Below are 19,359 nucleotides of genomic sequence, written 5' to 3'. Positions count from 1 at the left end.
AGAAATGTGCTTCAAGAGCCACCTTCAGCAGCATCTCCCTCAAGAAGGAACCCTGAGCCAACCCACCTACTGTTAGCACTGCCAGCAGAGCTGTATACAATGCAGTGCAGTCCTATGAGCACGCATTGGCACTTTAGAAACGGTAGTGCCAGTAACAGAGCCCTGGGGGAACACAGACAACTGTCCCAGCAGTTCTCCATGTTCATCGAGCTTGTAGGGAGCATGTTTAGTGCGGTATTGTTTCTCACCCCATGCACATCGGACCCCGTCGGCCCACGTGAAGAAGCACATGAGCTTCCTCTTCACGGGCCAAGGGCTAAACGGGCTAGGTGTGGAGCTAGTGGCTGTGCATGAAGAGGTGCCTCGGGAGCGGCCTCACGGCTCCCCAAGGGCTCGGTGACCTTAGCAACTCAAGCTCGCAGCGGGGCGCGCCAGCTCGCTCACCGCTGGGAGACGGCATACACAGGCCGTGCCGCCAGCTCGGCCGCTCCTCGCGGCCCGCAGCGCCGGCACCCGCGCCCCAGCGCGCCCCGCCGCCTTTATCAGCTGGCGGCACAGGGAAGTAGACAAAAGGCGGCGGGGGCTCCGGCGGGAGGCGTCGGCGAGGAAAAGGCTCCGCGGCCCTTAGCGCAGCCTCTCACGGGCGCGCGCCATGTCTGGCCGTTGTGCCGTCCGGCCGCGGCGGCCGTCTTCCCTTTCCCGAGCCCTCAGCTACCAAAGAGCGAGGGAGGGGAGGGAGGGGGCGGTGCCGAGGCAGCCTCACGGCGTGGTGACGGGCGCGCTCGCCGGCCAGTCGCCGCGCCGGAGGTGCCCGATGGGCATGCCTGCTGGCCCATCGACTCGACATCTTCGCCACCTCCCCGCCTCGGAGCCAATCGTGACGTCGGTGGCCGGCGGGGGGGCGTGACCCGCTCCTGGCGCGGGGAGGGGTGTGTACGTGGGGAGAGAGCGCAGAGCATCTTTCAGGCTCGCTGCCACAGCCAGGCTCCGTTCTCGCTCCCTTGTCGCCTCCCCCCGCCGATAGCCGTTCCTTCCCTCTCGCGGCCATGTCGTCGCCGTCGTCTGGAGAGCGGTACGAGGAGGAGGAAGAAGAGGAGGAGGAGGACGGCGCCTACGAGAGCCAGGCCAAACGGCTGAAGCCCAGCGCCGCTGCCGAGGAAGGCGAGATCGAGTACAGCGGCGCGGAGGAGAGCGAGAGCCGGCGGGACAAGCCCCCCCCACCGCGCGGAGGGGGCTTCTCGGGCGGGGTGAGGGACGCGGCGGCTGCCGGGGTGGGGGCGCCTTCCGTTACGATGCCGGCGGGGGGAGGGGGTCTGCGAGCCGCCCGCCCCAGCCCACCCCCTTCCGCGGGGCGAGGCTGGTGACAGTCCTCCTCCTCCCTTTACCCGGCGGGGACTCTTCCCGCGTCCCCACAGGGCGGCGGGAGGTGGGCTTCCGCGGGGTGGGAGCCCCGGCCACGCGGCCTTGCCGGGGCTGGAGCCCGCTGGCCGTCTCCCCTGGGCATGGAGGCGCTTCCGGTGGGGGTGCGCTTCCCCCCCGCCGTGGTCGTGGGGCGGGAAAGGCGGGAGGGAGTCAGGCTGGGTCCTGTCCTTCCCTCGCTTTTCCCCGCAGCAGGCGTGCTCAGGGTGCGCGGGTAGGAGAAAGGGACTGAGCTTGCAGGCTGCTAGATAGACGTGATTTGGATTTTGCAGTTCTGAGATTGTCTCTGTTCCGTGGGCAGCTTGTTGCCTTTTGGGATATTGCCATTGCAAGTTTTGTGTTTGCCCTGTTGCTTAGTGTAACTATAGAAACGGAGCGTGGGGGAAGAAAGGGAGATAGAGGGTTTCTTTCATCCTTGTGTTTTACCTTTGTGTCTGGCAGCTTACGGCGGTAAGGCTGATCATAAATGATTGCCACCTTTTTAAGTTCACCTGTATTGCTACTTTCTTCTTTCTCCACAAACAATGCGAATAAGCATGCTGGTTCACTTAATTTTTTGCTATGTACTTTTTATTCCCCATGAATTTGTATCTGAGTATCAGGATAGTCTTTGACCCATACATTTGGACTAACAACGCTTTTGTGTCTACTGTTTGATTTCTTAGCTAACTAATTGTCCAGTTGTTTGTAACCATTTTTCTTCTTGATGGCTCTTTCTGTTTCTTACTTGAAAAAGCAAGATCAAGAAAACATCGATTTAATGGCAGACCTTGACATTTAGAATACCTTGAACTTGGTTAGCACTGGGAAAAGTTAATGAGAGAGCATTTGCTGTTACTATCTCTCCATCAGTTAAACCTCTTGATGGAGAGGGTACCTGCTAAATAAGTACAAAAGTTCCCTGATAAACTGCAACAAAGATACATCTCTGGAGAGAATTATTTTAATTCTGTAGTTTCTTATGACAGCATCGTCTCTGTCGCAGTCAAGGCTTAGCAACGTCTCTGTCTTAAAGGCCAGTTCTGAATGAAATACATATGCTTGCTCAAGTTAACTTGAAATTTTGTCATGTAGGAGAGCTGGACCTCATGCAGTGTTTCAAGTAGGAACAAGATACTGCTCTTGCCTTTCCTCTTTTCTAAATCAGTTCTTACTTTTTTCATTTTTTCCTTTGTTCTGGCTTCTGGCTCTGATTTCTTCATGTTGACCTTGGCATCTCAGTTTAGCCCAGTTAATGTGCAGGGCACAGTACCCTGCCCCTTTACGTATTGAGAGCACAGATTATGTCTGTAACGACATTTTGGATTTCAAGAACAGCAGATACTGAGTCTTGTAAGTAAAGAAACTAAAACAAATGTGTAGCAAGTCAAGAACATGAGGCAGCTTCTTGTGTTAGTTGCTGTGTGCCTCAAGGAGGTGCATGGTCACTGACTGATTTATTGGCAAAGTTGTATTCACAGGTCCACTATTGAAGAGGCAGAAGTTGTCTTGATAATAGAGATCAAACTAGTTTCTTAAAAATAAGCTGTAACGTCAAGTGGATATGTGAAAAATGAACAACGGATAGTTTTTGTTTGTAATTTTATGTGGGTCTTTTAACAGCAAAGTGCCAGCATCTATTCATTCGAGTTAGTTAATGTAGCCTCACTGGTTTTTTCCCTAACATGTGTCCTAGAATATCGGTGAACTGTACACTCATACTCTTTGTATAAAAGCTGTTTTGTGGTTAGACCCTCCTAGCAGGTCGGTGGGATCTTCCTGGCCAGGCTATATTTATTATTGTGGCTTTTTCCTGTTCCCCTGGGATTGTTTCATTGGGTTGAACAAGCCCTTCATACCTCTAAGTTTTGTTTGTTTGTTTTTTTCCCAAATGGTTGCCTAGAAGTCTGTATGTGAGATCCAGATGGGGAAACCCAAAACCTATTTTGCTCTTCTCTCTCCTTTGTTTCCCACTCGTGTGGACACCCAGAGGTGTACCCTCTTTCTTATGGCTCATCTGAAGTCTGAGGAGCATTGAAGAATCAGGAAGAGACTGCGAATCAGGAATGTCGACTGCAGGAGGAGTTAGGGAGTGGTCTCGCAGAAGTATTCTGTGGGGGAGAGTATGGTTTGAAAGAACTTGCAGAGGCAATGTTGAGTGGTGGTGAAGCCTTGGCAGAGTCATCAGAACCGCAGTGTAGCAGAGGGTCAGGACTGGAAGAATGTGGGTAAACAGCTATATTTGAGGGTGTTTGGAGGCCTTTCAGCTCCATCCCCTCTCCCTCCCTTAAATTTCTGTTTTATTGATTAATGTTGTATTTATACAACCTGTATTTTCTGTAGCATCCACCTGACTCACTGTTTCTGACATACCATATTTCTATGAAGTAAGGAAGATCTTTTATCCCCATTCTTACAGTTGGGGAAGAGAGATGTGGTGTATACACAAACATAACTACAGGCTACTGCAAGGTAAGATAGGGATGTGAACTTGTGGCTTCTCAGCTACTCTGCTGTAACTTCCTATGTGCAGTGTTCCTGCTTTGTGGTAAATGGAAAGCAGCTCGCTTTGCAACTCAGTTGCTTCATGTCTATTGCAGGCAGTTGTGGTAACAGCAGCTGGGTAGCAATGACTTCAGCTCTTGACCTGTTTTGCAGCAACTTGTTTACATATCCATTTCTTAAGTGAAGTACATCCTAGAAATTGGTTATGGAGTAAGTCTGAATTATCCTCCTTCCTTTGTCCTCCATCAAAAAAAGTAACTGTTACCTTCAGGCTAGTTCTTCCAGCACCTCAGGTTGAATCTACTGATGATGCTGTGTGTTGTGTGGGGGTTTGTTTTAGGGTATTCTTTGTTTGTTTGTTTTTTAAAAGGATATTCAGATTGTGCTGAGCAGAGAGGAAAATAGAATAGAGTATTTCAGTTGGAAGGGACCTACAATGATCATCTAGTCCAACTACCTGATCACTTCCAGGTAGATTCAGAATTAGCAGAAGGGGCCAGAGTGCAGGTATTCTGTTCTGTAGCAGTTATAATCATTGAAAGGACACAGTGGTAGAGAGTGCTAGGAAGAGGTATGCATTAAACAAGAGAACTCCAAACTCCATATCTAAACCAAAACTAAATTGCCAGGTAGCCTTCCAGAATATTAACCTTAACCCCCTTCTCTTGCCTAGACCCTCCAACCCCCCAAAACAGCTAACCAACAAAAAAAAAAACCAGGATATACAGAACTGGTATATTCTTCTACTGCCATGGAACCTTAACTTTGTCTTGTTTGCTTGGTTCTTCTGAGACACTGTCTTACTTCACTGTGTACTGGAAATACTGTTGTCACTGCAAAGCTACAGGAATTCCAGGTGACAGAGAGAGAGGTGTCTCCTGTACCTCTGTAGGGAAGAGACAGGACTGCTCAAGTCAGGCAGGTGTGATCAGCAGGGATGTTTTATGACAGGGCAGCTTTAAGTAATGCCATCATCATGTAGTACAACTAGCAGTTGAAGAGTGTGCATGGAATGCTGCATATCTGCTTATGAAAGTCTTTCCTCATCAGACCATCCCCATCTAAGCTGAGATTACTGGGAAATGTGTTGTGTACCTTCACTTTGCCTTTATACTGTGGTTATTTTAGCTACCCTTGATATCCTGCAAGGCAGTTGGATGCAGATCAGTCCATAGTTAGGCATTAATGAAGTTTGGGCACTTCCATACCTAACAAGCAACGTTTTGGGGCTTTCCCCCTCACTTCTGTCATATTTATAAAAACAATTTCAGAGGGAATTTGGGGTTTTTAAAAGGGATGCAGTGACAGGAAAAAGTTAAGAGTGCATAAGGTAATCTGAATGGTGAGAAATTAAATAACCATATTTAGGTACCTGGGGGAGAGAATATGAAGGAAGAGTGCCATCCTTTTGCAGTAAGGAGAAAAAGAGAGATGGAGGAGGTAAACTGAGAAACGGTAAAGGAGCAGATCATCCAAAAAAGGTAGTACAAACTAAGAGAACTAAGGTGAATATGCTGACTGGAAAGTGTCCTTTTATACTTCCGCCAGACACATTTATGTGCAAACAGTTGGTGAAAAAATCTCTAATCTGGAATTGGTGAGCAAGAGAGATATCAACCTAGAGCCCATGACAACTTTCTTCGTTTTTGGAATGACAAATCATAATTTGTTATCAAGAAACAAGTGATATATTTAAAATGTTGTCTAGAACTATGTAGGTCACTAAAGTGTGGATGTTAAAATGTTACAGCTGTTCTTTGAAGCTGTTTCTGTTGCAGTCTTATGTATGTGAAGTAACTGGTTTGTGCTTCATCTGCTTGGTTATGTCAGCACTTCCCTTTGTGCCTGAGCTCTTTTGGTTAAGCATTTTTGTGTTCCTAGCTTCTTTCTTGAGGGAAATCTTTTCTGTCCTTGTAACTGGTCTTGAGCACTTAGAAAGGAAGTCTATTTTCATTACCTATTTAATAATTGCATTTTCTGTCTAGCTAATGATTCTTCAAGAAATCGTTATTGAGCTTTCAAAACCTGTAAGCCATATATATTAATGGGTACAGCAGCAATGTTAGCTAATCTGTTCTCCTGGCTTTGGTGGAGTGCAAATGTCATGTTGGAGTTTTGCATGGCGCTTTTGTGCCATCGTGGGAGTTGGAGTTACTGAAAGACTCCTTTGTGAGCAGAGAAATACTGGTGGTTAATCTGTATGTTAGCAGATGCTTTGATGTAACTTTTGTCTGTATGCCAGCATGTGTAGTTTTCAAGATACAGTGACAGTGAGATCTTGGTAAAAATCTTATATTTTTTGTCTTTGGGAAGAAATTATGGCAGCAGTTGTATGAATTGTATATGTTCTGACCTTAGCTGTGGAGATGCTTTATGCTTACAGGCACATTTGATTTTTCATGTGGTCTACTGCTTTTATTTCTCCTTCTTGTAAAGGGAATCAAGGATCATTCTAGGTTTGCTTGATACTGCAGCTTGGTAGCTGCAGAAGTTGTTTAATGATAATATGTATGTCTGCCCTTTGTGGAGACTTCTTGCACTCAAACATATGCCTGTGGCACATGTTCATGTCTTTCACCGATATGCTCTGTGAATGTTAGTTTGTGGCTTCCTGGCTCCAGGACTGACTTATTCTTGGTTCTTGTGCTGCTCTTTACTGCTGTTGGTTAGAAACTATTTTGAGTAAAGCAGAGGCCTTCTGATTTGGCCATTTATAACCTCAGTTGTTTTTTCTGTATAAATTAGTTTCTGAAATGCTATGTAGACAAATCCTTAATTTCATGGCAAGTGACTGAGATTTCACTGTTTTGTGGTTTGTTGTTTTTTTTTTTATTCCATGCTTCTTGAGCTTCTGTGCAAGTTACTACAGTAGCAGCAGTGTTATGACTTTGAACTCCTGCTAAATCTCCTACTATACAACACCCTACTAAAGGATGCTTTCTAAACAGTGTTATGGGAGAAGGAAATTTGGCTTGGAAAGCCAAGTGTTTCTTTAGCTACAAAAGAAAGCAAAATTTGTAATAGCTGATGTTTCTGAGAATAATTCCAGTTGCAGGAGTACAGATACCTGTATACATACGTAAGACTTGTGTATAATGGATTTGAAGATGCAAGTATGAAAGTCTTGATTTTAGAGAGGGTTTGTACTATTGGAAAGATTTATACTACTTCAGTAGGCAAGCTTACATGGACTACTAATAAGTAAAAATACAAAGAAATATGCATGACAAAGAAACATGAACTGAAACTATAACAGAAGATTGAGCTGGGAAGGGGAGGGAGGGAGAAATACCGTTCCCTTAAGATCCACTCTCTGAAAAGCTTGACTTGATGCATGAGGGTCCTAATTAAGTAAGGTAGCTCTTTGTAGCGAGTCTTTGCTTCAGTGAGAAAGTCATTGCTTATGTTTGCCATCTAATTAGACAGAAATATTTTTAGGTGAGATTTCTTGAATGCATTAAAGAAAATGAAAAAAGAAAATGCATACCTCTAGCTTTAACTGGGATCTTAATATAGTAACAAGTATGCAGAGCAATGAATAGTTGATTTAATAACTTCTGATTTTTCTGTAGACTGTAAATGAAGTAAAGGTGCCTACTATCTTAACACCTTAGAATACTAGGCTTTGCAGGAAAAAATGGTAATTTTTGTTAATTTTCTTTTGAAGCCTTTCTTAGCTACTTCTTTCAGCTTTGAAGAGTGTATGTGGGTAGAGAACATATAATCTGGAAATAAAAACCTCTGTCTAGTTCTGTTCCTTCTGCAATTGCCTAAGTATTTGCAATTCAAAGTATTAACATTTTATGACTACTTTGATCACTGCTACTGCTGTAGACCTCAGCTGATTAATTCAGGATATATGGTATCTTATGCAAATATCACTAGTGGTGTTTTCCCCCAATCGTCACAGCTCTTGTTCAAAGAAATGTGTTGCCACTTAAAATGCTTTCATACTGCAAATGAATAAAACGTAAGCTACGCTTAAAAAATGACATAGCAGAGGGATCTGACAACTGACAAAGTCTGAAGTGCTGGCTTTTGGTTCAAACAGAACAGTCAAATCCTTGATTTAAAGAAGAAATACGCAATTGTTTTGGGAGAGCTGTGTATGGAACACAGGAATTAAACACACAAGACTCAATTTGTACTTATCTGGAATGTGTTTTTTCCTTGAATCTGTAGTTCAAACAGATAGGGAAGAGAGGAATGTGTAGCAGTAGTAGCGATCATTGTGGTTACTTAATTACTGGAGCTGAATGCTCCTTTCTGCTACAAATGAGAATTTCTCTCTAGTTCCAGAAGATGCTATACTGCTTCTTATGAAAAAGTGAAAATCAACAAGACTTGATCCGTTAGATCAAACGCATTGATGTAGTTGCTAAATTTGAGTACATCAATTTTACACTGCCATTACATGTATGAAATTTAGATGCTGATAATTACAGTATATTTTAATGTGCCCTTTATTGTCTCTAATCTTTCTTTGATTATCTCTCATTATTGGCTTACATAATTTAATTCTTTTTTTTACCCCCATGTCTTAGAATATACAAGGTAAATTTCAGCCCTACTTTAGGCTTTGTATGGAAAGATGAGCTGATTCCAACCTGAATTCTTCAGTCACACAGAAGTGAGACTGTCTGAAGTCATAGCCGTAGCTCTGAAAAATGTTCGTAGTGGGAATTCTGTTTGCTAATGTATGACAGCTGAGTCTGTTAATGGCAGTCAAACTTTGGGTGAAAAGAGAGAGCATGCCCATATGTACAGAAATTGTGAGTTTTTAAAAACATATATGAAGAGTGTTCAGAATTAGAAAAGAGTTTGGGTTTATTTCAAGTATAGTATGGAGCTGGCATTTTCTTGCATTGTGGGGCACAGCTCTGCATACATTAGAAAAATAATCAATTTTCATTCAGTTTACTGATGGCTCTTGTTTGTTCTTGCTTTTCTTATCCCCCAGCCTGTCTCAAACAAATAGTGGCATAAACAAACAGGAAGAGTGACAGAAATATTTTAGCTATTGTGCATGCCCAAGTATTTTTTTAATGCTTTTAACGAATAAGGTTAAAACCTCCTGCAAACCTCCTGCAATTCAATCAAGTGTTAAATAGGCTTTTTTATATTAGAAAAATCTTGCCTGTGCAAACACATTAATGAAATCTGCAAAAAGCATTTTATTTTAAGTAGACTTCAGCAACTGAACTTGGCAATCTCTTTGGAAAGAAAAGATAAATTATTTAAAATATGCTTGGATTGTACATTCAGATGGCTGCTTCTGGACCCAGTGTAATGTCTGCCAAATATTTAACTTTAGTTAATGATAGCAGTATTCCTTGTTCTGTGTTGAATTTTAAAATGTCATTTCGTTGCTAGGATGCTGGGGGAAGTCATCACAAAGTCTCTGTTTCTCCTGTTGTTCATGTCCGAGGGCTGTGTGAATCAGTTGTGGAAGCCGATCTTGTGGAAGCTCTTGAAAAGTTTGGAAACATATGGTATGTCAAGCAGTATAAAGTCATATCTCTGGACAAGTTGTAAGCATTACATAAAAGTCTCTTGGACCTCTTTAAATATATTATGCTAGCCATTTGAAATCCAGAACTTAGTTAATAGTAAAGCATAAAGATTTTCTAGCTGTGTGAAGATTCTGTGTTTCTGTCCGTGGCAAGTCTGGTCAAGCAGAGTTACACTGCATACCCTAGCGTCTGCTAGACTTCAGTAGCACAGTTAGTCCTGGCCTTATGACCTGTAGCTAAACTGAATTGCAGAACAATACGGGAGTGGTTGTCTTGATATAAGTGAATATACCAAAAATAAGGATGGGCCATGGAGCAGATAATGCTTTTTTCTATGGTTTCATGTGGGAAGAGGAGCACTTGTGATATGGTAGGACCTTCAGAATGAGATTGTTATTTAGAGGAAGCCTCTTCAAAGGTCATAGAGCCTAAAGATTCCTCATCTGTGAACAAAATAGTAAAGGTGAATGGGTAGAGCCAGCTTATTCTGAGTTTTGAGTTCTTTTTGGAAACATGCATTTCTTTTCAAATAAATGTGTGTATTGAAGTCAAATAGGGTTTTGTAAATAGTACAGTAGTATTTTTCACTGCCTTAATATTAAGATAATTGATTTATATTTGTGCCAGTATCTTAAAGTAAATAAATAAAATGAAGCAAGCGCAAGCTTGTTCAGGAATACTAATAGGTACATTTTAGCCTGCGAGTTTTACTTTTCAAAAACTTCAAAAACAAATCAGCCAACAAAGCCTCTTGTTTGTCTGTGTCTGAATTTGGCTAACTAGAATACTTCTGTTTATTTCTTCTAAGGTAGTTTTGTGTCAAAAATGGTATTTTAAATTTCTTAGCAACAGCAAAGATATTAGTGTATCGACTTTGAATGTGTTTTTATAATTTGCATTTACTTTGATCCTTTACCTCATAAATGGCTTTAGCAAGTTTTTTTTTAATATTAACTATACTTCTAGTGAGTTAGTAAATGATTAACTGTTTGTTGTATTGGTTGAATGTTCTTATGCATTAAACTTTCTCAGGAAAACAACTGCTTATTACTTATTTATCTTACAGCTGCATTTCTTTGTTTTGTGCAAATGCTTTAGAAATGTGTTAACCAGGTTTGGGAGGTGTGAGCAGGGAGACCTACCTTTCTTTTATGTCCTTGTTAGAAATTGTTTAGAAAAAAAAATCATACGTGACAGTTATGGGACTCTAGAGTTGTTTTGAGTAAGCATATCGGAAAACTTACTGTAATGTTTCTCACCAGTTATGTCATGATGATGCCATTTAAGCGCCAGGCTCTGGTGGAGTTTGAAAACGTAGAAAGTGCGAAGAAATGTGTAACATTTGCAGCAGATGAACCTGTATACATTGCTGGACAGCAAGCCTTTTTCAACTATTCAACAAGTAAGAGGATTACTCGGCCAGGGAACACTGATGACCCATCTGGTGGAAACAAAGTTCTGCTGCTGTCAATTCAGAATCCTCTCTACCCAATTACAGTGGTATGTTTATTCTTTTTTTTTCTTTTTTTTTTTGATAAAATAATAGAAGTCAGGGAGCAGCCATCTCTGTTACATTATTTCTATTGTGTAGTATTAGTTAAAATTGTACACTGTTAATTTGCGTCAGGAATTAAATTCACCTACCAAAGCTTTATATACCATCTTCACATAACTAACATGCATGTTCTGGAAAAGAGTGTTTTTTGAGATAATCTGTCTCATTGTACAGATATTTTGCAATACATTTGAAGACTTCAGTGGCCAGGATTTTGAGATGTTTAAGTTGCTACATGCTTCTGAAATATTTCCAAATGTGTTGCCACAACATCACAAATGTCACTTAGCTTTCAGGCTCTGAGTGGTGTATGTTTAAACAGCAAGTAATTTTTCCCAGTAGGAGAGGTTATTTTATTGCAGTCCTTCATTCTTAAATATTTCCTTTGTGGAAAGTTGAAACCTTCATCTGTTGATGACCAACACCAACTTCCTCACATTTATTTGGGCTGATACATTTTACTTTTCAGTATTTCAAGTCATACCAGGTATACCATTGCATCCTAATTTATTTCCATCTATTTATGGCACACATGCATGTTTTTTTAATGATACAGATATTTTTTGCTAGTCTTTAAGAATGCATGTTTTCTGATGCATTGAATGCTTATATTTTTCACAGAGGTTTTATAGTACATGTTGAATTGCACTAAAATATTCCAGGAAAAATTTAAGAAGTCTGCTTCAAGTAGACTTGTGATACTGCGATACAAGTGTAAGTTGCTTGCTCTTAGGGAAATATATAGGATAGTATGGATCAATCAAAGTGTTCAGGTTATGTGGAACCATAGAACTTAATGCAAGTATTAAGTTTTATTTAATGTGCCATATATTACATGAGCAAACTGATCGAAACAATATTCCTGAAATTACTTCAAGCAGTCAGTTCCAGATCATGCTTTTTGCTTCACTGTATTGTGAATATCGATAGGTTTTTGCCTGTTAGTTCATTAGTTGATGCTGAATTTCCTTTCTCCTGTCAGTTTTCTTTATAAAAGCATGGCAAGGTATGAGTTGCTTTTTCATCCGTGTTTAAAAATATACCTGCTTTGAGCTGTGTGAACAAATTTACTGACTAATTAAAACTATTCTTTGCATGTGACTATAATACAAATTTTGGAAACCATGTTTCATTCCTGCATTTTAAATTTGGCTTGCATAAGCAGCTTAGTTGAACATAGATGCTTGAGGAAACTGTTAGCAGAAGCATCGTTCTGGGCTAGGAGAGTTTAATGGCAATTCTAGCACAATAGCTCCTTTTTGAAAACAAACACCCACACCCACCAACCTTTTCCTTCCCTCTGCCCCCAACTGTATGTCTAGAGTATACCAATGAGCACTAGAAGCAGACAGATTTCCAAAATTACTTGCAAGCATCAGAGCTCATTAAACACAGTGTATACTAGTAGAGTCATAGCCACTGGGAAGAGCAATTGTACCCATAGTAGCTAGGCATGAAATAAAAATTTTGCACTTTGTCAACAGGTTAATGAAACAGTTAATGCCACAAGCAAAGTCTGCATTATTAAAAAAACAACAAACAAACCAACAAACCACCACAAAAAACCCAACACCACCTCTTCAACACTTTTCTCTCCTTAAATGTGAACTACTGCTAGACAAAATAGATGAAAAATTGCAACCAGTTTTAAGTGGCAAGTCTGAAAAACTGCAGTAAACTATTCCATAGTTCTTAAGAGCTTTTCTTTCAAAACAAGATACAGTTTTTGCAGAAAAATTGGTTTGCTCAAGGGTGTCTTGTGGAAGAAGCTAAATTGTTCTAAAATTTTACTGCAGCTTATTTCCTCCATTACAATTGTGACCTCCTTTCCTAGCAGAATTTTTTTGGAGGGGTGTGGCAGTGAAGGGCAAGGAGGGCAAGTTAACTGTAGTTAATTGCTTTCCACCCTTTTGTGATTGGGGGCTGGGGGGGGGGGGCGTGTTTTGAAAAAGTTTTGCCTGAGGGGTCATATATAGGTCTCTGAAATGCTATTTCCCAGTTTCCCTATCTGTGGGCAGAACTTTGTCAGGGATTTGTCTGTTCAAACAGACAAATTTGTTTGTTCAGAGTGACCCCTGCTGCTGCAGTTGTTACTGTCTGTTCAGCTATACCTCTGCTGCTGCCTCTTAGTTCTCACTTACCTTCTAAACCATGCACAAGGAAGGTGCGGTATGCCTTGGCAATTGAAATGTTTTAAACTTAACTATCAACTTCTTCTGAGATTAGGTTGCTGCACCTCCTTTTTATGATATTCTAGTACGTATATAGTGCTAGTGTTATTTTTTTATTTAAAATACCCCATGTTACTGAATCTTGTGAATCACTTGATTTATTTGGAAATCTAAAGTAGCTGAATTTAAAAATTCAAGCTCTCTGTGTCTGCTGGCTAACAACACTGATGACATTTTGAGTAGAGCTTACATTTTGAAAGACAACTTTTTTTTTTAATTAAGTGGCTGTGAAGAAATCTTTTGAGAGATAAGTTGTGAAAGTCAGTCATATACCTGAAAATTAATGTCATCTGAAGCTGGAAAGTTTTGAGGACTATCTTCTCCCAAACAAGAGGAAATGGAGAGCAGCTGTTAGTGCTATTGAGTGTGCATAGAAAATATACCTATAAATTATCTCATAAATCTTATTTTTAGGGTTTCAGGCTGCTTGAATCCTTTCTAAAAATGTCTGTCAACCTTAAGATTTTCAGAAGATGGACAATCTCCTCTGCTTGCTTCATTCAGCTATACAAAACACTCACTGGAGTGTCTGGAGCAAGGCCAATGTTTTTTGCCTGAGCCTGGTCATGGACAATGTTTTTGGCTTGTTGTGGGTTGTTGGTGGTTTTTTTTTTTTTTTCCTCTCTGTTTGTTTTTTGTGGTAATATGCCCATATATTAAAACTTATAGTACTTTATATAAACCAGGAGTTACACCACTGCAGCTGTAGCCAGCAATAAGATACCCTCTTTTTCTAGTTTCTTGTTGGGGTTAGGGGGGGCATGTGGGGTTGTGTTTGTTTCGTTTTTAAGAAATTGAGCATGTCCTCCCATCCCTTTGCCTCCCAACTGCTCTGCTATTCTGCAGAACATAATAGATGCTATACCTACTTCCTTTTCCCCTCTCCTTTTTGTCCCCCAAATAAACCTGAGGATATACACTAAGATCTTGGAATGAGCATTTACGAGTTTAAATTAAACTTCTTTTTCTTGACCTGATTCATGATATCTGAATTGTCAAGTGTAATCGGCTGTTGCTTGAGATACCCCTAGCATGCACATCAAAAGCCTGGCTTCATGTGCAGTAAGGCAATCTTTTCTCCTTATTGTTTGGAGCTGCAGCACTGAAGATGGTCCTGATTTTTATTGATTCCTTGTAATATAGACAAATACAGACTCTGGTCAAAGCAGAGTGTTAACAATGAGTTTGAATCCAGTGTTTCGTGTCAGAAGTTTTCTCTGTCTTAACTGGAGAAGCATAGCAACCGCTTGCAGTGTCTTTGATTCAGGTGAATGTGATTGAAATTCTCCTTTTGATAGCTACCTAAGCTTACACCATGGACTGCCCCCAGTTACTCTTCTGAAAATGAATATGAACAATTTAAAAAAAATGCTCAGCTGCTAGAGTTTTATGAAATGAACTGTGCTGTAACTACAGTGTCACTTTGCCTCTCCTTGCTTTGGTAAAACTTCTGCAGTGCATGCTTAAAGGGAGCTCAGCTTGAGACATTGATGCAATTACTGGGTTTTAACACAGTTGAAGATAGTCGTTAAACTAATGTTTGCATGACTAGTGCTTATAGAATTTTTTTTCCCTGTTTTTCAGATTTGACTGCCTGTGCTATATTAATCCATAAAAATGCTAATCATGAATGTGTAAATTGTGTAGGGAAAATTACAAGTGAAAAGTTAACAAGCCTTTTCTTTGTTCTTCGGCATTTAAATGCCAATGCAAGAAAATGTTCTGTGGACCTAAAGGGTTTGAAATTTCATATCTGACTAAAACACTTTTTTCTTTTTCCTTAGGATGTGTTGTATACAGTGTGCAACCCTGTTGGAAAAGTTCAGCGCATTGTTATATTTAAGAGAAATGGAATACAAGCTATGGTTGAATATCCTTTTTGAGTGTGTTTTGGTTTTTTTTTTCCCCCTGTAGGTTCTTGACTGCAGCTGGGATTTAACATGAGAATGTCAGAAAAATACTGTGTAATTTTGAGACCAAATTATTTTTTAATTTCTATCAAAGGCGTGGTAATTTCTAATTTCTATATGTCCATAAGGCAAAATAGCATTACATATTTCATCTTTATAGGAAAATGACATTGTCAGCAATGGTCTTGATAACCACGTGTATAGGTGGCCCTAAGGCTAATAATTGCAGACATGAAATGTCATAGATTTGGCAGTGCATTATACACAAAAGTTTCATGGCAACTGCCTCTGTTGATATTCAAGAAATGGGTAAGGGGTTGTAGAGGTGCAGTTTGACTTCTTCACACTCCTCTAAAATAGTTCTGAGATATACTGCTTGTCTTACTACTCTGACTTCAGTAAAGCACGAGACCAACTTAGGCCTCCTTGACCTGTTTATCATGTGTTGAGGAAATTCCCTGCTCTGTTATCCTACTGCTTACTGTATTTGTAACATGAAGTTGTACATGGGATGAATGTTCAGAGTTGTTAATGTGTTACTGTGGTTTGCAAAGTCCAGAGTCTGATATGATTACGCCTTAGTTTATGAAACTCTGATAGCCCTCTTACTCGAGAGTGATTATCGTCCATTTCTGAGCTGTTATCTGGACAAAATTGTACCAAATCTTAGAAATTCTTTTGTGATCTCAGATGTTGCCAATGTGGCAGGCTTTATTATTGGGTCACTTCTGTCATATATGACTTAACCAGTGGCTGCACTGATGATTTACCAGTCAAAAAGAATTACCCAAACTTCCATAAAAGCAAACTAATTGCTGTTTATCTATGTAGAAGACTTAAACTGTGTGTTCTAACAGACAGTAGTTTGACTTAACTATGATAGTGTGTTGAGTTTGTCTTAAGCAGTGTTGTCTAGATCAGATGACTGGCACAGTTGGGGGTTATTCTGCATCTTGTGAAAGACTAGGGAAGTTGTGGGGAGGATCCTGCACATATTCTGAAACTACCATACTTCTGTCCTTTGAATTAAGTTCTGCAACATGCCTTTTATTAAAAACAAAACCAACCACCTGTTGAAAGAAAACTCACAAATGCGAGCAAAGTAATGCAGCAGCATAGGTAATCAGTTTGGGGGGCAGGGGAAAAAAGTGAGCTTCAAGACAAGCCTTGTCTGAAAAGTTACAAAGTTTACTCAAATTTCAATGCTAACTGCAGTACCCACTACTTTTGCAGATATGCTCCCACAGTTCTAGCCAGTGTCAAAAAATTTCTTAGAGGTCTGGGAAGCTTAAATTTTCTGACTCTTAAATTCCACAGTGAACCTACTTGGAACCTTGGAAGAAGTTGGGCTGCAGGAATGTGGTAAAACACAAGCGATATGATACAGTTTACTTCCAAAATTTCACTGAATTATATCAAAGGATGGTCTGCTTCAAGGTTCAGGCTTTCTGACACCATATGTTGTTGAGTATGTATGAGATGATGGATTGCCATACGCCAAGGCTCAGGTACATTTTTAGCCTAGTCATAGAACTAATCTTGGACGATGTAGACGATAGGAAATAACCTACAGGCTAATGTTGGAGCCTGGTACATGCATCTGCCTTGAGCAGTGGATTTAAAGCAATCTGCTTGTTGCATTTTTTGATCAAAGATGATTATTTTTTCATTCAAAGTCTCTCTCAGTTCTGTGGTTTTATTTGTCTAACAAGCTAAAAAGGGCATACTTTTCATAAAGGTCTTTTCACTGTAAAGTAACTGTAAAGTAACATGAATTCATGTTCTCCCTACCCACAAGTCTGTAGCTAATGCTAGCTGTGAGAAGGGATGCATTTTCTTAAGTCACACCTTCTCGTCGTCAAGCTCTGATCCCTTCTCAGATGATACAGCTTGAACTTTCCCTTCAAACTTTCCCTTCAAATATTCTCTAGGCTTGCTGGTAACGTTCTGTGTCCGCTGATGAAAATTACTAAATCCACCAGAACATTCACTTCCAAACAGCGTAAGCTCAGAGCATAAACAAAGCTTGCATCTGTATAATCCACACTGAAGGATTTACTAATTTATGAATGGTGTCATCATGTGCTGCTTACATCTCAAAAATAGATGCTTAACATGAATTGACCCCATATATACTTGTTGGAAATTTTATATTAAAGTCTGTGTAGAGTTCTTGTAAGGTATGCAATAGTGAAATATCTGCAGGCTACAAAAATAAAGCCATATCAGAAGAAAGGGACATGAATGAGACACCTGGGGAAAAAATCCTTAACATGATGTGTACGTTTGAATCGGTGTTTTGTGCCCAGAAGGCGAAGGCTGCACTCAATGGAGCAGACATCTATGCAGGATGCTGCACACTAAAAATTGAATATGCAAGGGTAATACTTGGACCTTCTCTTTTCATTTTACTAGAAAAATATATATAATCAAGACTTAACCTTTTTCACTTTTACTTTATTTGAACAGCCAACTCGACTTAATGTCATTAGAAACGACAACGATAGTTGGGACTACACTAAACCATATCTGGGACGACGAGGTAGGTTTTCATGTGTTATTGCTGTAGATGTTTGACTGTACTAATGACAATCCTTTACACGTGGTCAGGCTGTATTGCAGTAGTCATTTCAAAGCAAGCCAGTGCTGCTGAAGGCTGTGTTCCCAAGCCAGGAAATAAACCCTGAGCCCTAGTGCCCCCTACTGCCGTGTGCTTGAGCCACTTAGTTCAACAAGGAGCCCACACCTGCAAGCACCTTCGCAGTTCTCAAGGACTTGCATTTCTCCAAGCAGCTCTCTCTCTTTGGAGGAGAGGAAACCTGGTACAGACTATTCCTTACAAACTACAAACTTGCACACTGCTTCTCCTTCGAAAGGACTCTTTTCCCCTATGTTGGACGAGGCATTAAGAAGGATAGAGGACTTCAGCAGGCTGACTCTACACTTCATCATGCACCACATCGGCATCAGCAAAAAAAACCTAACAAACAAACAAACCCTCTGAAAAAAACTCAGACTTGCAATTCACCTTGTCTGCATACTGCATGCACCACCACCACAAGTTTTTAAAGGAGGACACTTTCAGTACTTCAGATTTGTATGGGATGAATAACATGATAGACTGTACCCATTCTGTTCAAGTTTGTATGTACTTATTCCCTTAAAATTGCACCTGAAAAATTGAGAACCTCCAAAATTAAGAACCTCTCTTGTTAATATCATTGACGTTGTAATCTTTTTACTTGCTGTATGTGAGAGTTGGATTCAGTCTTAACACTGTAAATATTGTCTAGTAATAGGGAAATTTAATCCTTATCTGCAGATAGTTGGAACTGAGCAGTGCAATATCAGATAGGTCCCATCAGTTATATTTAAGTATTAAAATAGGGAGATTCATAATTGGTACAAGGCATACTGTCTCTTCAGTACTCAGCTGTAAAAATTACCAGAGCTTAACTCATGTCAGTGGAAACTATGACTATATATGTAAAGACAAACTGCTGTGTAGCCTAACTCCTGTGAAATGTTAAAAATCTGTTACTATTGAGTGCAGTGTTCAGTAACTTATGTACAATAATGTGTGCAATGTAAAGTTAGAAAAGTGAAGACCATGTGTCCAAGATAAGTAGATACTCTATCAAAGGCTATTGAGAAGCAGGGCTTTGGCCGTCTCAAGTGATATGCACTTTCAAATTCTGCAGAGACGCTGGGTTTGTAAAACTGTTGTACAACTAAAAACTTAGGGCTTGAATTTTCAAAATGAAGTTCTTGTAAAAAGTTAACAAGGGAGCTACAGTATTGGTTGCAGCTTGTAGATTGTGACTATTTGTATCAGGATTCCATTTTTTCCCTCAAATTCCTGAGTTAAAGAGATTTTGAAGAAACTCAAGGGCACGAAAAAAATCTGAAGGTTTGAATTTGAAAAATCTGAAGGATTAATTTGACCCCCATATCTTTACATCATTGCAGTGTTTGGGGGCTGACTTGTAACATTGTGCATATAGTTACATAATGTAATTGGTCTGCAGTTAGATACGGCTGTATGAACTATGTGTTCCCCAACCTAGAGAAAACAGTGGAAAATGAAAAACTTAGAGCAAGCTGTATCTATTCTTTCTCAAGAACTCTCATTCTACTCTTTTGTTTTCCTTTTGTTACTTTGACAACCTGTCTCTATTTTCTATATATCACTCTACTACACCTAAGAGGAAAAGAAATTAGACTTGTGTGTGTGTGTGTGTGTATCT

The 19,359-nt window shown here is 40.4% G+C and overlaps 1 protein-coding gene across 1 annotated transcript in view; it reads left to right on the top strand.

Annotated features, from left to right (window-relative positions):
* Window positions 1–1,046: 1,046 nt before the first annotated feature.
* HNRNPLL (heterogeneous nuclear ribonucleoprotein L like) overlaps window positions 1,047–19,359 on the top strand; it is a gene marked incomplete at both ends in the record, with an annotated part of 25,974 nt that continues 7,661 nt past the window's right edge. The window contains 6 exons of the mRNA XM_081998621.1: window positions 1,047–1,247; window positions 9,277–9,395; window positions 10,679–10,916; window positions 14,987–15,067; window positions 17,293–17,493; window positions 17,582–17,654. Of these exons, the coding sequence (XP_081854747.1) occupies window positions 1,047–1,247; window positions 9,277–9,395; window positions 10,679–10,916; window positions 14,987–15,067; window positions 17,293–17,493; window positions 17,582–17,654 (913 nt within the window). The remainder of the gene's footprint in view (window positions 1,248–9,276; window positions 9,396–10,678; window positions 10,917–14,986; window positions 15,068–17,292; window positions 17,494–17,581; window positions 17,655–19,359) is intronic.

This window comes from Phaethon aethereus (genome assembly GCF_964289735.1).
Source record: "Phaethon aethereus genome assembly, chromosome: 3".
Taxonomy (NCBI): Eukaryota; Metazoa; Chordata; class Aves; order Phaethontiformes; family Phaethontidae; genus Phaethon; species Phaethon aethereus.
The sequence above is the reverse complement of the archived record's forward strand: the minus strand, read 5'-3'. Positions and strand labels throughout refer to the sequence as shown.